At 46.7% G+C, this 22,814-nt stretch overlaps 1 protein-coding gene across 1 annotated transcript in view; it reads right to left on the bottom strand.

The window, feature by feature from the left end:
- Window positions 1-21,051, bottom strand: part of AP2M1 (adaptor related protein complex 2 subunit mu 1) — a 30,882-nt gene extending 9,831 nt beyond the window's left edge. Inside the window, exons 1-3 of the mRNA XM_056849985.1 lie at window positions 20,931-21,051; window positions 8,760-9,025; window positions 6,035-6,117 (exon numbers count right to left, since the gene is read on the bottom strand). Of these exons, the coding sequence (XP_056705963.1) occupies window positions 6,035-6,117; window positions 8,760-9,025; window positions 20,931-21,004 (423 nt within the window). The 5' untranslated portion in view covers window positions 21,005-21,051. The remainder of the gene's footprint in view (window positions 1-6,034; window positions 6,118-8,759; window positions 9,026-20,930) is intronic.
- Window positions 21,052-22,814: the final 1,763 nt, after the last annotated feature.

Genomic DNA, 22,814 nt, shown 5'->3' with positions numbered 1-22,814 from the left:
TCCTTATTTTTCATTGCGAAAACTGAAAACAGCCCTCAGATAATAAACTTTTCCTGACTGCCCCCCTCCCCCAGGCATTTATATCTCTACCGTCAGCACAATCCACTTAGACCACGGATTTTTCAGTACAGCTGACTGGTCATCGTGAACTACCACAAAACCAGCCTGTATGGTGTGACTGGAGCTTCAGACTTCGAACTCCTGGCTTCCTTGGGATGGTAAATTTGTTGCAACCAAGTTTTGGGGCACAGCAGAAGAACCGCTAGCTTCAATACCACCACGTTGGGCTGTTCTTATTATATCATCCACACGCTGCAAGGCCCAAGCAGTACCATAGCTGCTGAGAGTAGGGTTGTGCATATCGATAAACCCGAACCGAAAATAAATCCGAAAAAGGCTTTTTCGGCTTCTTTCAGATTTCATTAAAGTTGAATATTAAAACTGGGAATAAAGCCGAAGCTGGATAGCTGATCGCCAAATCAGCTGAACAGGTATTTGCCTTTTTTCGGCTTCGGATTTCCCCAGGCTTTTCGCTATGGGGATTTTTTTAGTGAGCTAGAGTTCCCAAATTTTCAGGGTAGCTTCAAGGGACTCTCCTTGCACAACCCTGAAGTTTAGTGAAGGGGGTCCAATTTTATGAGGTCCTGAAGGGGTCACCCCCCTCCTCCATAGGAAACCCGGAAATAAAGCCAAACACCCATAAGTACCAGGGAAAAAATTGGGCTCAATAAACCCAAATCCAAAATTTACCGATTTTTTTGTTTTTGCGCACAACCCTAGCTAAGAGGCATCCAGTTTCTGCCAGCAGACAACCTGAGGAGATCAGCTAGCCACCAAGAACTGATTGGGAGCGATGCCAAATTTGTCCTACCTGATGCTAGAGGCAGGTCCAGCCACACGCAGGGAGCGAAAAAACAGATGCACAACAGCAAGCGCAGCACACACAGGGTTAAGACGTAAGCGGGTCAGTAGAGGGGAAGGAGGAAGAGAGAAGAGTGTTAGGATTGTGACTATCGCATCACGCTTCTCATTATCTACTCCGTTAATAAGCCGGGGAGGGCCACACTTCCGTCTCAACTCCGGAGCAGCACGGGGACGAGCTAATATTCTACTGCAGAAGGACCCCGGAGAGCAGGTCAACCAACTGCCTCTGCAACTCAGGCAAACCGCTGGACAAAGGCATGTCTTTCCATCTCAGAGACATCACAAAGGAGAATAATTTTGGGTAAGCTGAAGAGATTCCCTTTGTTTTCCGTGCTCCTGGTGGTGAAGCGATAGGGCAGGTACTCACACCAGGCATGTGTCGATTGCTGCAAACGTTAATCAGCACTATGCAGTGCAGAGATGGGCTTAAAGTAACTTTCCCATTGCAACCCCCCACCCGAGAATTATCCTGTAAGTAACTGCTCTGTTTTTAAAAGAAGGCTGTAGGAGAACCACAGATACAAATGGCTGGATAGTCTTCATTCTCTGACAGTTTGCAATCAGAATTTTATGATGGAAGAGATCATAAACCCCCTTTCGCCATGAGCATAACCTAGAATGCCACAGGCTAAAAGTATCATGGAACTCCTAAAGTGGCAAGCTACCTACTCAACACACCAAATGCACATGGGTAGCTCTTCTAAATACATGTGGCTGCAAAAATGGAAGTCAGCACATCATTTAAGCTAGCCCAGGGGTGGCAAACTCAATTGTTATGAGGGCCGGATATGACATAAATGTCACTTGGTTGAGCTGGGCCATGCCTTGCCAGCCCAAATTGAATCATAGAATTGGAAGGGGAGGCTGTCTCGGCTGGCTTGCTTCGGCCAGGAGAGAGAGTGGGATACAAGTCTAAAAATAAATTAATTAAATGCGCCCCTTGGGCCTTATGTGACACCCAAGGGCCAGCTCTTAAACTTCATTTTATAACTGTCAGATGTTAAGACCACTGAGGCCGCTCACACATGGCTCGAAACTGCAGCACAAAGTACAGGGCAGCCCACTACAGAAAAGTGTTAGTTTAACACTCTGCACATGCATTTCCAATCCTATTATTGCCCCGGCTGTCAAACATGAGCTTGATTAGAGCCATGGCCAAACTGATGTCAGATCTGCCTATTTATTTAGATCATTTATAGTCTGCCTTCCTCGCTTAGACCCAAAGCATGTAATCTTTTTTGTAATTTAATTTATGTAATCTAATTAAGGAAATGCAATACAAAGTACTATAAACACAGTACAAACAATGCAGGGAAATGATTACAAAACTGGAGGAGAAAGGAACAAAAAGTACATGTTACCTCCCAAAGACCAATGAAGAGGCCAGTATATCTAACAGCCATTAAGAACATAAGCCCTGCTGGGTCAGACCCAGGCCCATCAAGTCCAGCTGTCGGTTCAAACAGTGGCCAACCAGGTGCCTCCAGGAAGCCCCCAAGGAAGACAAACAACCTCTGAAGAATTTCTGATTACCGCGCTACCCCTCGACTCTGCTGGACACCAAGCCATCTCAAGCAACGCTCCCTGGAGCAACCCCGCAGTCTGTTATATTGGCTGGCCAAGGTCGAGAAATGATAGTTAATCCCCACCAGTCATTGACTAATCCTGCTTGGGGAAGGTTTGGCATGGGTGGCACGAAGGACCCGAAAACCAAGAATGCCTTCACTATCGCCCTTCATGGGTTGATCGTGAGTTCGTGAGAGCCAGGCAAGCCGAATTTGAACTGAAACAGAGGGCTCGAGATTCTACCTTGATTTTAACACTGCTTACTGTAGAAACTGGCAGCATCTTGCTCCAACACTCATCCACCCTCTAAGCCCAAGTCGCACTTGGAACAGTTTCCTGATTATTATGTTCCTACAACAATGCTGTTCTTCCTTTCCAGACCCTACAAGGAGGAAAAAGCCAGCATGGTGTAGCGGTTAAGAGCGGTGGTTTGGAGCAGTGGACTCTGATCTGGAGAACCGGGCTTGATTCCCCACTCCTCCACATGAGCAGCAGAGGCTCATCTGGTGAACTGGATTTGTTTCCCCACTCCTACACATGAAGCCAGCTGGGTGACCTTGGGCAAGTCACGCTCTCTCAGCCCCACCTACCTCACAGGGTGTCTGTTGTGGGGAGGGGAAGGTGATTGTAAGCCGATTTGAGTCTCTCTTAAGTGGTAGAGAAAGTCGCATATAAAAATCAACTCTTCTTCCTTTTCATAAGCCCACTAGGTTCTACTTTACATACCAGAGGAACAAGGTATTCGCTTCAAGATGAAACATCTTGTCAGTATGCGCAGCAGGTAGACAGGCTGTCGGGCATTCCAGGCTTTTCCTATTCCCCACGAAATTTGGGCCTAGAGCCACCGAGTACTCTTAATATGGAACTTTTGCTACTTTAAACCAGCCTGCCAACAGCTTGGCATAAGTGGAGTAACATCCGCTCATACCTGGTTGGTCTCTTTAGAAACATCCCTACACAGCAGGGACTAGAGATAGAAGAAGAGTTGGTTTTTACATGCCGACTTTCTCTACCACTTAAAGAAGAATCTACCAATTAAAGAGTAAGAGGCAAGGGGGCAGCAGGAAGCGCTAGAGGCGGGCCCCTTAAACTGTGTTGTTGGATAGGGTAGGGGGCGCCGGGGCTGAGTTTGTGGAGCCAAGGGGGTGGTGGCCCAAAAAGTTTGGGAACCTCTGGGTTAGAGGAATAGCCTAAAGCAAGGACCCATGCTAACAACTGCCTCCCAGATCCAGCATTCTAAGATAGCCTCTTCCCCTGGCCCTTAGCCAAATACCGCAACTGCCTGCTCACTCATTGTGACAGCAAGTCAATACACTGTGCTGAGGGAACTGGTTGCCACAGGACCCAGGCAGGCAAGGGAGACTGAAGTCACACTGGGCGGCTATCCAAGTTACTACGCTGTTGAGACCGACAGCCGTTAAAAGCAGTTCTGCAGTTTCAAGATTTTCTGCCCGTCTATTCAGCATCTTGACGCATAGAGCCAATGGAGACTAACAGGCAGCCTAAAAGGAGAGCAGGAAGGTGAAAGGCTGTTTGGATTCTGTGCTTTAGCCATGGTTGCTTCCCTCCGGCTGCAGAAGTGACCCCCACCCTTCCCTGTAGAAGGATCGTTAAAAGCAGGAAGAGGCCTTCGCATCTGGCCTCACACGCTTCCTGGCAGAAGGCAAGCTGTCTGAAGAAGGAGAGTCGACACTCTCGTGACTAGGAGAAACATCTGCTTATGGTACCCGCAAAGTGTTAAGACAGCAGGAATGGAATGGGGTGGGGGGAAGAGACCACCTCGAAGGCTGTAAAACAGTTTCTCAAAATTGGGATCCAACCGCTAGGACCTACTCGTCCCCATCAATAACATGTTCTGCGAGAGATTGTCTGAAGGTTCTCCTGCCCAGATGTGCGGTTCCACACGAGAATCTACAGGCTGAGCCACTCTCTTACGAAAAGAGGCAGATGGCACCTCTGTTCGAAAGCATTCCCCAGATAAACCAACCCTCAGATATAAGGATATCCTCCCCACCCTCTCTGAAATTATTCCTGGCCACTAACATGCACGTTATTCAGCACAGAAAAGTTTGTGTTGCTGCCCCACTCAGCAGCCATGCATATTTTGAGCAGCAACCTTGTATACCAATTAAAACTGTGCAGCAGCTTGCAATGGTCCTAAAAAGAAAAGAAAAACCTCACTTATTTTCCAGCTCACCACCTCTGTTTTAAGAACATGGCATTTAATTGTGCTGGGACCATCCCACCCTACAGTACTTGATTGCCACACGACAGAGGACATGAATGCCTCAGAAGTCTTGGGAATACAGGTTCAGCAGCAGCAGAGATAAACGAATCATGGAGCGGACACACCAGCCGCTTCCCTACTTCTGCTTTCTCTGGCCAATGTGTCTCACAAAGCTACTTGTGGCGTAAAGCCACAGAACCCCACCCGCATGAAGGACTGCACCCGGTAGCTTTCCCCCAGGTTCCCACTTTAGGTGATATGTATTCCCACGACCAGACCTTCCTATTGTCCCCTTCCCCTTTCCAAGCGCTTTTTGGAAGAATGGCTTCACGTATGAGTGTCACTATGGCCCAGGTGCATTCTGGGTAGGTTTACTGCATGGTTTTTCTTTCCACTGTTTTATCCTCCCGACCACCCCGTCTGGTAGGTGAGAGGCTGGCCCACCTTGCCCAGTTTCACAGCATGGAATAGGAAGATAAGTTACAGAGGTTTGAAGAACTGGCAGAGCTAATTTAGTTGGTTAATAAAACCTATCACTGGACTGGTGTGCGTGTGTGAAGTGCTGTCAAATTGCAACCAACTTACAGTGACCCTGCAGGGTTTTCAAGGCAAGAGACTAACAGACGTGGGTTTGCCTTTGCCTGCCTCTGTGTAGCCACCCTGGACTTCCTTGGTGGTCTCCCATCCAAGTACTAACCATGGTTGACCCTGCTTATCTTGAGACAGGGCTAGCCTGGGCCATCCAGCGACATTGCTACAACAATAGAAGCAGAGCAGAATATATATCAAGCCCTGTTTTTTTTTTGGGGGGGGGGCACTGCCAAAGGATGAAGAAGAAGAGCTGGTTTTTATATGCCGACTTTCTCTACCACTTAAGGGAGAATCAAACCAGCTTACAATCACCTTCCCTTCCCCACAACAGACACCCTGTGAGGTAGGTGGGGCTGAGAGAGCTCTAAGAGAGCTGTGAGTAGCCCAAGGTCACCCAGCTGGCTTCAAGTGTAGGAGTGGGAAAACCAACCCGGTTCGCCAGATTAGCCTCTGCTGCTCATGTGGAGGAGTGGGGAATCAAACCAGGTTCTCCACACTCCACCACGCTGGCTCTCAGAATTACTCAATAAAGAATTGCTCAATAAAATGCCAAAATTACCCAATAAAACGAAAAACTTTGACTGTTTTAAATCAATCTTGTGTCATGAAAGTATTTCTTCAGATGGAGTCACAGTAGGACACGCTGTTTAGGACTATTCCCCCAACACAGAATACCCCCAGTGTGAAGGGAACACTATACAAATCCCAGCCCCCTCCAAACTTTACCTGGCTCTTGATTCCTTGCTGAGTGATGAATGTTTTCAGGGCTCCAGTCTCGGAATTCTGAGGATAACCAAAGTCCAGGATTTCTACAGAAGGGGTAAAGTGTTATCAGAGAAAGGTGACACCCAGAAAGTTTGATGCAGTGGTTGTAACTTCCAATTCACACAACAGGCAAATGCACAATTTGCTTAAGGAGACGGCTAAGGGGAAGTTCATATCAATTGCTGTCAGGTGTGAAAAAGATCCCGTCAGATGTGATCACAGCTGTCCTCGAGTCAGCAGCAGCAGAGACGGGACAAAACGCTTAAGAGGGTAGAATCCAGACCATCCAAGGAAACCCGCTCTGGAGCGGGATTATCCAACCGCAGCAGAGTAATCTATCTTTGCAGCATTTTCTTTAGGTTTTGATTTTCGCATGAGCATGCCATAAAAATCAAAACCTAAAAAAATAACAGCAGAGTAGCAGGAGACGCAGGACAGGCTGGCCAGCCAAGCTTGGGAAGAAAAGGAAACTGCCATTAGCTGCTGCCCCCCCTTTGAGAGGACAGGGCTACCCATTCAGGATCCAGAGGGAGCACACCTGCAACACGAATACAAAGTGACGCTGCGCTCGAGTTCCTGCTTCCTTCTAGCCTGCGGCAAACTGTAGATCCATGACTTCCCCCCTCTCCCCTCTCCCAGAAGCGCCTGCACGAAGAGCTCCGAGAACCTTAAAGGCAGGGTTGCAAATTCCAATACCAATGAATTCCCACCATCTGTCGACAACACTTCACGAGGCAGTTAAGCAGCCCTCGGCAGCACCTCTGGGCACTAGGAATATTAACCACATTCCTAGGAGCACAGTGAGGCTAGCATTAAAAGTTAAAAGGGACCTCAGCCTTATAGAAGACAATCAAGCTACGGAACACTGTTTTGAAGAACTCTAAACTGAAACATTTCAGCGGCTGCCGCTTATAAGCATTAGGGTAAGCCTTCCCAAACTTCCAACAGCCATAATATTTTTTTCTGAACTAAACTGGGGGAGGGGGCTGTGGCTCAGTGGTAGAACATCTGTCTGGCATGCAGAAGGTACCAGGTTCAATCCCCGGCATCTCCAGTTAAAGGGACTAGGCAGGCAGGTGATGTGAAAGACCTCTGCTTGAGACCCTGGAGAGCTGCTGCTGGTCTGAGTAGACAATACTGACTTTGATGGACGACCAAGGGTATGATTCAGTATAAGGAAGCTTCATGTGTTCATACTTCACTCTTCTTTAAGAGTTGGTTTTTACAACATGAAAAAACCACCCCAGGTTTCTGTTCGAGGCATTGTTCTGGCCGTGCCTCTAAGGGCAGGTATTTAATGCATTCACAGAGACTGAATAATTCAATCACCTCTGATGCAGAGAAGGCGCGGAGACCAACCCCTCTGCAGGGGCAGAGGTGGAAGGAGGGAAGCTCAGAGCAGTCTGTAAGGAATACCGCTGACAGCACAGGGTGGGAGCATACTTGCTATTTGCAGGAGATTTGTAACTATTCGTGGCACATTAGTGCGACGTTGCACAATTTGACAACTGATCTTTAAAGCTCCACATGGGACTAGCACACCTTAAGGACTACCTATTCCCACATGAGCCTAACTGACCTCTACAGTCTGACAACGTCTTAGGCTGAACGGGTGGCAGCTAGCAACCAAAACTACAGAACTCCCTCCCCAGGGAGATTCATCTAATCCTTCTTTATCGCTGTCTTCATCAGCTCGTAAAGACTTTTCGGTTTGGCATTCCTTTACTAACCCTCCTTCCTGTTCATGTATCTGTTCTGTTTTTTAGTTAGTCTATATTTCTCTATGCATTTTAAGCTTGAATTAATGTTCATCATTTACCACCCCGAGTTGGGTGCAAAGCTTTTAAATAGAAATGTTTTAAATAAGCTGCCACGTTAGAGCTGGGGAATTTGCGTTTCACCTCCCAACAAGGTCTACAGATTTGCACCAAGCTGACTACCCAAAATGTGGGGGCTCTGCTTTTCGTCTGCAACCTAGTTTTGCACATCAGTTAGACGGCCGTCCATCGAAATCTCTGCCCCAAATGCTAAAACTATGGGACGTGCGTTCGCCTTAGGGGTGACTTGAAAATCCTTCCCTTTTACCTACGCTTAGAACTCCATACATGGTATAGGAGAGAAGCAAACTCTTCAGAGGAAAAGACCTGGGCTAACATCAAGCCCTTGGTTTTGCCACCGATAGTGGCCTCTTTTCACCTTTCCCTTTAATAGTAAACAGTAAAGCTCAGTAGTCAATAAGAGGTTTATGTTAAAAGGGTCCAAACAGAGCCTATGCATCCCATACCACACTGGCAACCATGCCCATCATGCCAGTTCAGAGCACCAAGAAGAAGAGTTGGCTTTTATATGCCAACTTTCTCTGCCACTTAAGGAAGAATCAAACTGGCTTACAATCGCCTTCCCTACCCCTCCCCACAACAGACACCCTGTGAGGTAGGTGGGGCTGAGAAAGCTGTGACTAGCCCAAGGTCACCCAGCTGGCTTTGTGTGTAGGAGTGGGGAAACAAATCCAGTTCACCAGATTAGTGTCAGCCACTCAGGTGGAATAGTGGGGAATCAAACCCGGTTCTCCAGATCAGAGTCCGCCACCCCAAACCACCGCTCTTAACCACTATACCACACTGGCTCCCAAGTATAAAGCAGATCTCCCCCCACCCCAAATTTAATTAGAACGGCTCATCCTCACCGTCCAGAAGCTCATAGATAAGCACAAAGTTGTTCTTGATGTTCTCTTCGCTGATCTTTCCAAAATAGGCGGTCATCACATCGCACATCTTGTAGAGGAACTCGAAGACCATGGCGGCGTTGACATTTTGCTTGGTGACAGCAGCCAGCCAGATGTTGGACCGCTTGACATGGAAGAAGCTGGTGCGGGCAATGTTGGTGACGGGAGAGCGCACCTGCTGCCGCGCATGGATGACATTGACCCGGAAGGCGTCCACTGCATTCCGCCTGGAGAATGGGAACAAGATAGGGGAGACAGGGGCGAGAAGTCAGAAGCCACCCAGCGGACAAGATTACATATTATCTACCAAGTAGTCTAGCTGAAGATTTGCTGACTGAACTAGGTGTGCTGACGTAGCTAGCACTTCAAAAATACGTTCCTGCAGGATTTAGCGTGGCTACGTATAACAGCCAACAGATCTGACTACATATTAAATGACGTTAAACGTGGTCCTGCTGATGTTCTAAGCAACGCAGGGCTGGAAAAATTAGACAGGCAGATTGAGCTGAATGCTAAAGGTGCTTCTTCCTAACGCAAGAGCAAATTCAGAAGTGGGGTAAACTGCTTGAGGGTAGGGAATCTCCTTCCTGGTCAGCAACATGTTCATCTATTAGTCATACATCTACCATTAATTCCATTTGATATTTAATAGTTACTGGTGGTCTGCTGCGACTTGCTGTGCTAAGTTCTCAAAGATACTTTTCTAGCTCCTCCCATATTCACCTTTCCTAAGGAGGTAACACTAAGGAATGGACCACTGATGCTGAAATTAAGGTCAGAGGGATATCCCAACTGAAGACTGGACCATAGCTCTCGTTTGAATGCCTCAGTTTTAGAATCCCAGAACATCTTTAGTGCTGCAGACAGCGGAACCGCCTTGTTTCATCGTTTCAACCCTCCCACAGGAAGAGGTTGGTTGGGGACATGGCTTTCGTTGGTTCCCAGTGGAGACGGTGTCGATCTAGGAGGTAACGTCACCCATATTAGACCTCCCTCTGCCAAGTCTGCTACTGAATACAGAGGAGACAATGTCGCTCTAGGACAGTGGTTCCCAAAGTGGGCAGTACCACCCCCTGGAAGGCAGTGGGATTACCTAGGGGGGCACTAAGAGGCAAGGGGGCTGCAGGGGGGCACTACGGGGGGGGGGGCCTTCAACTGTGTTGTTCACTAATTTACAATAGATCAAGCTGTGGCACCATGCTGGCAAATTTGGTGGAAACTATCAGAATTTTTCCCCAGTCTTTGAACAGCTGGTACCACTGGATCAAGTTCATCAGTTTTGTTGAATACATTTCAACTAAAAAGTTTTAATTTGATTTTGAATAGATGTGCAATTAATTGTTACTGTTTTGAAATTTTATTGTTATCATCTTCTTTAGTGAGTCATGCAAACCCCTAATTTGAATAATGCTTTTTATAGGGTAGGGGGGCACAGGGGTTGAATTTGGGGAAGCAAGAGGGCAGTGGCCTGAAAAGTTTGGGAACCACTGCTCTAGGAGATACCTTCACCCATATTAGACCTCCCTCTGCCAGGTCTGCTACTGAATACCGGCTGGAGGAGCCTCTATAAGGCTGCAGAGTTTTCTGCATAAATTACTCAGATGAAACTGTGACAGGCTGGTTAGCCATGAGCTGGACTACGACTACCATTCTGAGACATGCTTTTGACTGCAGCTGTACGGCCCAAGCTGCCATTATATTAACACTCAGCTCGACAGACCAGATCCCCCATGTCGCAGTGCCCGTTACATCCTGCCATTCTTCTTACCTATTGCTACAGCAGCCAATGAGATGGGATGGACAGAAATGGCGCCAGCGAAGAAAAGGGAGGAGTGACAGCAACAAGAGAGAGGTTAGAACACACACGTACACACAAAAGCACAATGAACTGAAACACAAGGGAGACAGACAGCGACCCTCCTCCCACACAAAGGTCCAAAGAGGTATTTTAACATCCCTAGCCAGGGGCAGCGGGGAAGCTCTGACAGGGGAAGCCACACGCAGCAGCGGTGTCGAAGCCAGGCTTGTCTGTGCTGCCAAGGTGCCAACTGCCAAGTTACACCCAGCGCCAAGGATTGCGTTATCCTTTTGTCGCAAGTCAAGATGCAAAGAACCTCCATGGCCCAAGTGTTTTCGCTTAGCTTGCAAAAAAAGCTGAAATGCAGCTCTGCCCTAAAGATATTGCAGGGCAAAAGCCAACAGGATGTTTTCAGATGGGCTATCCATTTTCCAAGGTCGTCCCGTGATTTTGGAGGCCAAGTCTGCTCCAAATGTTTAGAATCAAGCAACAGCTCAGTCTGCCAGCCAAGCCAGTGAAGCCGTAGCCAATTTCCCTGGAGCAGTGAAAACACACACCACGGTACACAAAGTTGGTTTCATTTGGGGAAAGCTGAAGTGGAAAACGTGCTCTTGCTTTCGAAACAGGCAGCCATTTGCTAGTTCTGAGAAAGCACAGACACACAAAACCTTCAGGAGAACAAACCGACTTCTAGAACACAAAGACTAACACCAAAACAGGTGAGTCCTCTCTTGGGTGTTCTGACAGCAGTAAGCAAACTTTACCAACTGAAGTCTGCTAATGAGGTTATGTCACATATCTCACTGTAGAAGAACTGCCCCCATCCCCAAGGGCTAAAAAAACTGTCACATCAACTTAGCTGACTGATCAGCAAGACAGAGACTAGACAGCATTTGTTCATTTTTGTACTCTTTGTGGCTGTTGTGTTACCGTAGTAAGTGCTAATGGTCTTTAAAAGTTGCCTTTCATTCTAACTGTGAGTGGCAACCTTTGTTTAAACTGCAAATTCATGCTCCCTCTAATACTGGCTGTTACCGCACTAGGTATTCCCAGCGATGTATCAAGAGTTTGGAAATGTTATAAAAAATACTGTTTGCACTTTGTTTGGCCCCTTTAGCTGTGAAGACATCTTCTAACCATTTTTAGCGATGTTTTTATATCATTTTCAAACTCTCAATACATCGCTGGGAATACAAAGTGCAGTAACCCCCACTGTTTCAAGGAAGCATCGCTTTTAGTTTATATTACCAAACGCCGAGAGATTAATAGGCCTAGGTTTTTAACAGGCAAATTAGATGCAGATATCCTGATTAGCCCATTTACTGGTCTTAAAGATAAGGAAATCACAGGCTACACCGGCACAGGAAGGATCATAAACAGTTATTATAATACATCTTCCTTTACCCATTTTAATTTTTAAAAAAATATTATTTTATCTTATATTTTAGCAGTGACGAATGATTATCAATCATATGGAGTCTGATTGATGATATGATATTTATATTTAGAACCCATGTTATACTTTTAATTCTATGTATGTAACAACATTCTGGTCTATAAGGTAAAGGTAAAGGTCCCCTGTGCAAGCACCGCAGTGGTCATTCCTGACCCATGGGATGACATCACATCCTGACATTTCCTAGGCAGGCTTTGTTTACGGGGTGGTTTGCCAGTGCCTTCCCCGGTCATCTTCCCTTTACCCCCGGCAAGCTGGGTACTCATTTTACCGACCTCGGAAGGATGGAAGGCTGAGTCAACCTTGAGCCGGCTACCTGTAACCCACTTCCGTTGGGATCGAACTTAGGTCGTGAGCAGAGCTTGGACTGCAGTACTGCAGCTTACTACTCTGCGCCACGGGGCTCTTAAATTCTGGTCTAGGACTGTAATAAATATCTACTTGCTTGCAGCTTTATGCAAAATTTAAATTTAGCCTGTGTGTGTGTAAAGCACCACCGAGTCGCAGACAACTTATGGCGAGCCCTTATGGGGTTTTCAAGGCAAAGAGACTAACGGAGGGGGTTTGCCATTGCCTGCCTCTGAGCAGCAACCCTGGTATTGCTAGAAATACTAGCCAGTGCTGACCCAGCTTCGCTTCCGAGACCTGATGAGATCAGGCTAGCCTGGGCCATCCAGGTCAGGGCGACCAGCACAGAAATGAGGCAAAACGATGCTTTAGCGCTAGAGGAATGAACACTGGTCAAATGTTCGCCTTTGTGCCCCCAATAAAACTACTTCCTGTTTAGTATGAAAAATAGTCAGTTTACAACCCCAGACAAGGGGGGAAAGAGCAAACTTCAAACTTGCAATGCACATAGATGGGTGCATGTGCAATTTATAGCTATGCCAGCTCAGGTGCAGTTGTGTTTACACTAAACGGCAAGTAAGTAACTGAACCAGAGTGCACAATTATGGGGGGAAAGGTAAGACAAGGCAGAAACGAGGACAAAGTCCGGTCCCATAGTTCCCAAGCACTTAGAATCATAGAGTTGGAAGGGACCACCAGGGTCATCCAGTCCAACCCCCTGCACAATGCAGCAAATTCACAACTACCCCCCCACACCCCCAGTGACCCCTACTCCATGCCCAGAAGATGGCCAAGATGCCCTCCCTCTCATCATCTGCCTAAGGTCATCCAACCAGCATTGCTGACCGATGGGCATCTAGTCTCTGCTTCAAAACCTCCAGGTAAGGAGAGCTTTCCACCTCCCGAGGAAGCCTGTTCCACTGAGGAACTGCTCTAACTGGTAGAAAATTATTCCTAATGTCTAGGCGGAAACCCTTGACTTAATTTCAACCTGTTGGTTCTGGTCCGACCTTCTGGGGCACTTCTGGAACAGTTTGTGAACCAATCTACTGTATGCTGTTGTGAAAGAAATCCCCATCTGACTAGGATTCTTCTATGAATCTTAGTCGGCGTTGTTTATGATCCATTGTACAAACTTGAGCGGAGACACAAGGAAATTGTGCGAGCTTTGTTACCAGATTACTCACTTAACTGGGATGAAGGGACCCTCTGCCTGCTCTTCCCAGCCTACCAGTCGTGTATGGAACGCACAGCCCACTCCCTCATCAGCGCTCCTGACCACCTTGGCAGCAGTGCCAAACAGGCAACGGCCATGCCCATGACCTGTAGGCCACTCCACCACCAGGTAAAAGGTTTGTTAGCTGGCATAGTCAGTTAACTGGCAACACCTGTTCACCATGGATTCCAGGTAAGGCTTTCACCTTATACAATAATAAGCTCAAACCTTTGGGATAAACACTCGACTTAATGATCTTACAATGTGCAGGTAGTTTAGAGAATCGAGGCAACTTCAGACCACAGCAAGTTGATGGCAACAAGTCTAAGCTTGCATTTACATTTCAGACTGATGTTCTGTGAGAGCCACAAGCTCCCATTTGAGACGGACAGCCGGAGTTACAGGTTCTAAGCTGCCTTGGTCCTTTGCGGTTATGAGTGCTTCAAGTAACCATGTTATGGAGGGAGATCAGGGCAGCCACACCTAAAGCAGATCATAACCACTATCATATTTCCCAATTTTACACCAAAAATCTTGTGGTTTTTTGACCACTCCCCCATTTTTCCGAGTGTATAAGCACCATTATTTCTGTTGGAATGTACTATCTCATAGAATCATAAGAGTGGGAAGGGACCACCAGGGTCATATAGTCCAACCCCCTGCACAAGGCAGGAAATTCACAACTACCTCCCCCTCCACACCCCCAGTGACCCCTACTCCATGTCCAGAAGATGGCCAAGATGTCCTCCCTCTCATGATCTGCCTAAGGTCATAGAATCAGCATTGCTGACAGATGGCCATCTAGCCACTGCTTAAAAACCTCCAGGGAAGTAGCGCTTACCACCTCCTCTTCAGGCTAAACATACCCAGCTCCTTCAGCCTTTCTTCATAGGACTTGGTCTCCAGACCCCTCACCATCTTTGTTGCCCTCCTCTGGACATGTTCCAGCTTGTCTATATCCTTCTTAAATTGCGGTGCCCAAAACTGAGCTCTAGGTGAGGTCTAACCAGAGCAAAGTGATACCACCTCCGCCTACAGTCTGAGTAGTTTCATTAGCTCTTTGTTTTTAACTTTAACGGCCTAAATGAGCCAGAAATTCTGCTTTAGGAGAATTTTCCGCAATGGCTCGTGTATGGTGAAATGTGATAGCAGGCCACAGCCGAGCAAAGTTGCGCTGATGTTCTATGACCATGCAAAAAAGCCAGGCATGCAATTGGCAGCGAGACCAGGGCCTCTCCCAGAAAACTGAAGCTGCCAACTCACCTCTGTAGACCCACAAGCCTCACCCCACAAAGGTTAAAGCAGTGGGACTTGCAGCTCTAAAGCCTAGAGAGCATTTGGCCAGAAGTGCTTTTGTCAGTCAGGATTGGACAATCAGATTTGCTGAACCTGCATGGCAGCCCCTGGACGAATGAGATTCTTGAGCCAGAACTGAAATGTGCTCTTATCAAGGCGGGAACTGACCAGTTCCCTTATCTTGGGCCTTCTCATTTCTACACACAGTGCTTCTTTCCCTTTTCTGCCAGCCACGGCAGGGTGACAATACTTCGCTAATAGGTTGCCTGGAAAGAGGTTTTGCTGCCAGAGGGTCGACCTCATCTGTTACTCCTAAATTATACTCTCCAATTCAGCAAGCGGAATAATACTCTGACACAGCAGGGAACAGCAACGTAAGGTGACATTATGATCAGGGCCCCGGAGACCAAGCTGAGGGAATTGGAAGCGTTCAGTCTGGATAAGAAGAGGTTGGGGGGGGGACATGATTGCTCTCTTGAAGTATTTGAAGGGCTGCCACTCAGAGGAGGGTAGGGAGCTGTTCCTGTTGGCAGCAGAGGACACGACTCACAATAATGGATTTAAATTGAGGGTGGAAAGGTACTGGATGGATATTAGGTAAGAGTTGTTCAACAGTGGAATCAGCTGCCCAGGGAGGTGGTGAATCTTTAAGCAGAGGCTGGACAAACCTTTAAGTCACTGGCAGTCTTTAAGCAGAGACTGTACAAGCACTTGTCAGGGATGCTCTAGGCCAGGGGTGTAAAACATAAGGCCTGAGGGCCAGATCTGGCCCCTTGAGAGCACTTATCTGGCCCACGAGCCAGCCAAGGTAGCCACCCCGCCACTCTCGATCTGGGCTAACGAGGCATGGCCCTGCCCAACCAAGTGACATTTATGTCATATCCGGCCCTCCTAACCATTGGGTTTGACGCCCCTGCTCTAGGCTGATCCTGCATTGAGCAGGGGGTTGGACTAGATAGCCTGTATGGCCCCTTCCAACTCTATGATTCTACAAGGCCAATGGGTTAAATACAGCTTTAGTAAAAATGTTTCAAGTGTTCCCACCCTCCAGCAGAACTGGGGTAGAGTAATGTTTCAATGGAGGTGATGCAACTCACTAGCTAACCAGAGTCCTTGAAAACACACGCACATAAATACATTATGCACTGGGCCAAAGTCTGAGTGCACTCTAAACGGCGAAAGGCTTGTGCCTTCTCAGTTGTGACCCCTGTACAGACAGCTCCTTTCATGTTTTACAGGATATGCAAGACTCTTGTTTGACAAGGCGCTTAGTGATTAACTACTTCATAATGGCTTGGATCCCAGGCCTTCATGCCAGTTGCTCCTCTCCGGCTGTTCCTGGATGCACACTTCCTCTGGTATCAAGACCGATGCTTTTCAAAAAAAACCAGAGCGCCTAAAGGAATGCACTCTGCGATGGAGGACCACCACTGCCACAACAGCCAAAGAGAAGCGCACATGGTATGAATTCACAGGATTCAAACCCAGCATGGCATAGTGGTTAAGAACGGTGGTTTGGAGTGGTGGAGTCTGATCTGTAGAACCGGGTTTGATTCCCCCCTCCTCCACATGAGCGGTGGAGGCTAATCTGGTGAACTGGACTTGTTTCCCCACTCCTCCACATGAAGCCAGCTGGGTGACTTTGGGCTAGTCACAGTTCTCTTAGAGCTCTCTCAGACTCACCTACCTCACAGGGTGTCTGTTGTGGGGAGGGGAAGGGAAGGTGATTATAAGCTGGTTTGATTCTGCCTTAAGTAGTAGAGAAAGTCGGCATATAAAAACCAACTCTTCTTCTTATGACAACCATGGCACTACTATTAACACTACAAGTTCTACCAGACAGAGCTGAACTTGGGGCAATACCTTTTATGGGACTAAGCAGACCAGCAATTGCCAAATAGGAACTTTGAACCCTCGTCATACTGAAGGCCACAGAAAGATCAGCCACTGCAACAGTCAGGCAGACAACAGGACATGATGACAATCTACACAAGGGTATGGTGCAGCAGTGCTACATATTCATTCTTGCCCCAACTACTCCATGGACAAATATTGCATGTTGAGACTGGACTTCCCAGGTATCAGGCAAAGGAAAAAGGCCCTAGACCAGTAACTTTACTTGATGGAAAAAGCTAGACAGCGATCTCTTAAGAATGCTTTAGGTCAGCCTTGTATACAGAAGCCGCCTCTTTGCCTCCAGCCCCAGTGTTGGGCTCGGAGCCCAATAGACACCTGGGATAGTATTACAACAAAACAGTGAGGCACAGCAACTCTCTAGTATCAGAGGACCATGCCTATTATATTAGGTGCTGTGGAACATAGGAAGGATGGTGCTGCTGCAGTCATCTTGTTTGTGGGCTTCCTAGAGGCACCTGGTTTGGCCACTGTGTGAACAGACTGCTGAACTTGCTGGGCCTTGGTCTGATCCAGCAGAGCCTTTCTTATGTTCTTAACTGCCCTGGTGAGGAGGTAGGTTACCATCACACCCCAGCAGTTATCAGACACCTGACCCTACATTTCAAGATGCCTTCTAAGAAACCTGTGGTTAATAAAACTGTCATTCTGCAACTGACCTAGAAGCCCCCCTATGTTCCTAGGGAGTTGAAAATTAGACTGCATAATATGATCAAGTTCTCAGGAACTTGAAAAACACTGCAAGAAGATGAACGGCAAGTCACCTTTAAAAAAAATTGCTTGAGAGGAACAATGCGGCCAATTATTGCCTAGTCTCTGATCTCCCCTATCTGGATAAGATAATTGAGAGACTGGTGGTGAAGGAACTCCAGGACTTCCTGGATGACTAGAGTTGCCAACCTCCAGGTACTGGAGATAAAGTGTACAAAGGTAACAAAGTTCTTATATTGTGCTTAATTAACAATGACATACAAAAGTGGAATACATAAACACATCACAAATATATACATGTTTGATGCAGTCTCTGTGCAACAGAATAATGCAATTTTCTTGGTATATATTTGTAGCTAATATCAATTTATATGGTTGAAAAGGTACACATTCAAACAATCCCAAAAGTTCACTTATTGGGAGTAGATGGGGATGGGGTGTAAATAAACCCCTTCCCCATCTATTCCCAATAAGTGAACTTTTGGGATTGTTTGAATGTGTACCTTTTGGACCATATAAATTGATATTAGCTACAAATATATACCAAGAAAATTGCATTATTCTGCTGCACAGACTGCATCAAACATGTATTGTATATATTTGTGATGTGTTTATGTATTCCACTTTTGTAAGTCACTGTTAATTAAGCATGATATAAGAACTTTGTTACCTTTGTACACTTTATTTCCAGTGCTGTTTTCCTAACCATATTGGTATCGGCACGGAGGTGCCCTCCATTTCGGATTGTCACCTCCAGGTACTAGCTGGAGATCTCCTGCTATTACAACTGATCTCCAGCCTACAGAGATCAGTTCACCTGGAGAAAATGGCCGCTTTGGCAGTTGGACTCTATGGCATTGAAGTCCCTCCCCTCCCCAAGCCCCGCCCTCCTCAGGCTCCGCCCCAAAAACCTCCTGCAGGTGGCGAAGAGGGACCTGGCAACCCTATGGATGACACATCTGCTCTAGACCCTTCTCAACTGGGTTTCAGGCCAGGCTACAGGACAGAGATGGCATTGGTGCCTTTAGCTGGCAGTCTCCATTCGAACACAGGCAAGGGTTGTCCTTATGCTGCTGGATTTGTCAAACACCCTTGGGTACAGTGTACTATGCCCTCCTACTGAAACACCTGGATGCAGAAGCAGGTATCAAGGGCGGTGCTTTGGTATAGGTTAGATCCTTCCTTCCAGAGGGAGGGCTGCTGTAAGACACCAGTTGCTAGCCATGTGGGGCGTGCCCCATAGAGCCCGAAGAGGTTTAATCTTTATGCAAAGATCTTGGAAAACATCATTTGTATTTGGAACAGATCGCCAGTGTGCTGACAGGGTAACGCTGCCTATATCCCAACACTTTTTGTTGTGGTTCCCAACTTGCTCGATATGGTCAAGGCAGCTTTTGCTGCTATTGTTGTGCAGAACGTATGAAATGTAGCTGTTCAGGAGGGCAATTTTCATGAAGAGAACAGTGTTTCACATGTGTTGTTGGTTTTTTGTTTTTTTATATGCCGACTTTTACTACTAAAGAAAGAATCAAACCGGCTTGCAATCACCTTCCCCGCCCCACAACAGACACCCTGTGGGGCTGAGGGAGCTCTAAGAGAGCTGTGACTAGCCCAAGGTCACTCAGCTGGCTTCATGTGTAGCAGGGAAGCAAATCCAGTTCACCAGATTAGTGTCCACCGCTCATATGGAAGAGTGGGGAATCCAACCCGGTTCTCCAGGTCAGAGTCCACCGCCCCAAGCCACCGCTCTTAACCACTACACCACCGCTGGCTTTCTCTCATGTGTGCAGAATTTCAGGCAGATTTTCTTTTACTGGCATTGTTTATTTCATTGTTCTCTTTTGTAATCCAGTTCTGTTGCTTCATTTGTTAAGAACATAAGGAAAGCCCTGCTGGATCAGACCAAGGCACATCAAGTCCAGCAGTCTGTCCACACAGTGGCCAACCAGGTGCCTCTAGGAAGCCCACAAGACAACTGCAGCAGCATTCTCCTGCCTGTGTCCCAAAGCACCTAACATAGTAGGCATGCTCATATGATCCTGGAGAGAATAGTTAGGCATCATGCCTAGTATCCATTTTTACTAGTAGCCATGAATAGCCCTCTCCTCCATGAACATGTCCACTCCCTCTTAAAGCCTTCCAAGTAGGCAGCCATCACCACATCCTGGGACAGGGAGTTCCACAATTTAACTATGATGAATATATACAAGCCTCTCCTGTGTAGTTCTAATTCTGTAATCCATCTTGAGCCTCAATGAGAAAGGCAGACTATAAATGAGGTAAAATAAATAAGTCTCTGGTCATTATGTCAGTCATGCAGATTTCCAGAACACATTTTGCACCATCAAAATTCAAGATACCATTTTGAATCAAGTAAGAATATGCACCCCAAATTTCATTTTCAGTGCTGCATACTGCTCATTTTGTTGTTGAGCTGCATGTGGCCATGGTATCCTTTCATGCTAGAACATCCTTCACTTTGGGTCTAATTTATCTTGGTACGCACAAAAGATCTGTTCATCAGCATCTGTTCTCCAGGCATGCATCTTATTTTTTTTAAGGATTGCATTTAAAGCTACTGGCTGCGCTGAAGAACGATATGCAAGCATCAGAACTGTGCAGATGTAAAAACAGGAAGGAGCTAATGGGTAAGATGGTAACCATCTTCAAGTACTTGAAGGGCTGTCATATAGAGGGTGGTGTGGAGTTGTTTTCTGTTGCCCCAGAAGGTCGGACCAGAACCAGCAGGTTGAAATTAAATCAAAAGAGTTTCCGGCTGGACATTAGGAAGAATTTTCTAACAGTTAGAGCGGTTCATCAGTGGAACAGACTTCCTTGGGAGGTGGTAAGCTCTCCTTCCCTGGAGGTTTTTAAGCAGAGGCTAGATGACCATCTGTCAGCAAGGATGATTCTATGACCTTAGGCAGATTATGAGAGGGAGGGCATCTTGGCCATCTTCTGGGCATGGAGTAGGGATCACTGGGTGTGTGTGTGGGGGAAGTAGTTGTGAATTACCTGCATTGTGCAGGGGGTTGGACTAGATGACCTTGATGGTCCCTTCCAACTCTATGATTCTATGGCAAAGTTCAAACAAATATTACACCAATTGGCTTTTGATCAGTTTCATAGCAGGTTTTATATTGAAAGCAGTTTGCTTGGAATACAGGAACCAAGACAGCATCTGAGGAGAGCTGTTCTCATAGATGTTGCCTGGGAACGAGCTAGGACATTTCATACCCAAAGGTAACAGCAAAATGGACACAGCCTGGATGCAACACAGCACACACAGTCTACATGCACACACAGCTAAAGCAGTACCAGCAGCTCAGGAATTGCAAGAAGCTGAATCGGGGTGCAGAAGGAAAGCAGGAGGACGACGTCATAGTAACTTACCCAATGTCATCACGGTAGACTCGAGAGATCAAAACCTCTCCCTTGTGATTGTAAATGAACAGGCCTCCAATCATGGTGAAAACCTTAGTGTTCTTTTCCCATGGTGCTTAGATCAGATCTACAAACACAGAGAAAGAGATCAGTCAAATTGCTTTAAGAACATAAGAAAGACCAGGCTGGATCAGACCAAGGCCCATCAAGTCCAGCGGTCTGTTCACACAGTGGCCATCCAGGTGCCTCTAGGGTGCCCACAAAAAAGACTACTACAGCAGCATTATCCTGTCTGAGTTCCAAAGCACCTAATACAATAGGCATGCTTCTCTGATCCTGGAGAGAATACGTATGCATCATGACTAGAACCCATTTTGACTAATAATCATGGATAGCCCTCTCCTCCATGAACATGTCCATTCCCCTCTTAAAGCCTTCCAAGTTGGGAGCCATCACATCATCTTGGGACAGGGAGTTCCACAATTTAACTATGTGTTGTGTGAAGAAATACTTCCTGTTATCTGTTTTGAATCTCTCACCCTCCAGCTTCAGCAGATGACCCCGCGTTCTAGTATTATGAGAGGGGAAAAAGCTTCTCCCTCTCCACACCATGCTTAATTTTATAGGCCTCTATCATGTCCGAATGGTAAGTTGATTTGTCTGAATGGTAAATTTATTTAGCAACTGCCTGATTCAGCAAGTTAAACTAATATACTTCTTGGACGCTAGCCTCTTCCCCATCTACATCCTCATATTCTTTTCATGGAAGTCCAAATTTATCCATGTACACACCAGCACTTTTGTTCTGGAGAAAAAACACAGAAGTGTGCTAATGCAAGTGTGCCTACCACCATCTTATATTCTCCTTCTCCCTACTCAATAGAAGGACTGGCTCATGACATGCAAGGCTTGAACTAGAGCTCTACAGATCTGACCAACACTCTCCACACTGTGAAGAAAGCAGCATGCCCTTTGGGGTCCTCTAAAAATGCAGGCTGCCCCCTCCCTGCCTACAAATGGCTCATGTTTAAGATGATGCTGTCACCACACCTATGCCACTTAGAGCCTTTATTCTTATAAGCAGAAAGTGCCACTTTCTACGCTGATAAATAGAAAGAGGCCACTCACAACTACTTCTGCATTTGTATAATTCTTAACCCTCAAAATGCACTACACCTGTCTGCCTCCCTCCAACTAGAAATCTAACTGCAAGGGGGGAGGGGGGAGAAGACAGTGTTTATTACAAGTAGGAGACCCACAAGAACTCGCAGGGGTGCCTCATTTTCGGCTTCCCCAATATTCCCTCTTGTCCCTCCCTGGCCGTCATCCAGTGAGCACCCGTGACAAGAGTGACGGATTTGAACCTGGGTCTCCCAGATCCTAGTATGAAGCTCTTACCACTATACCACACTGGCTTGTGTAGGGTGGGTGCTACTGAACAGTAGCAAGCAGTGAGATTTGGCTACGTTATGGCAGTTGCATGTCAGCAAGTTGCCCAGTGTTAGCTGGTGGGCCTGGCCTTGATGAGTCCTCCCTCAAAAGCCAAAAACCCCTGGAAAGGGCCCAGTCCTTCTCCATGCCTTTTAATGACATAAACCAAGGCTTGAAGTCTGGCAATACTGTTGCATTTATCTAGCACTGAGTTGCTTAAAGCTACAAATGCTGCTTTTATTATTTTGGGTGGTTTTAATTCCCTATGTATTTTCTTTTAGATTTCAGATTTTTCTGCACCCCTAGGGTTTTCCTCATGTTTGTAGAAAAAGCTGTGTTGTCTGTTCATGGCTCCAGACTCCAGATTTAAGTGTCCACAGATTTAGCCATATTGAGAATTAGATATATTGATAATGGTGAGGCCAAATACTACTAGCATCAGTACTTTTATTCAAATTGAAA

This window comes from Euleptes europaea, chromosome 5 (assembly GCF_029931775.1).
Source record: "Euleptes europaea isolate rEulEur1 chromosome 5, rEulEur1.hap1, whole genome shotgun sequence".
NCBI lineage: Eukaryota > Metazoa > Chordata > Lepidosauria > Squamata > Sphaerodactylidae > Euleptes > Euleptes europaea.
This window is presented reverse-complemented; position numbering and strand designations above follow the sequence as displayed.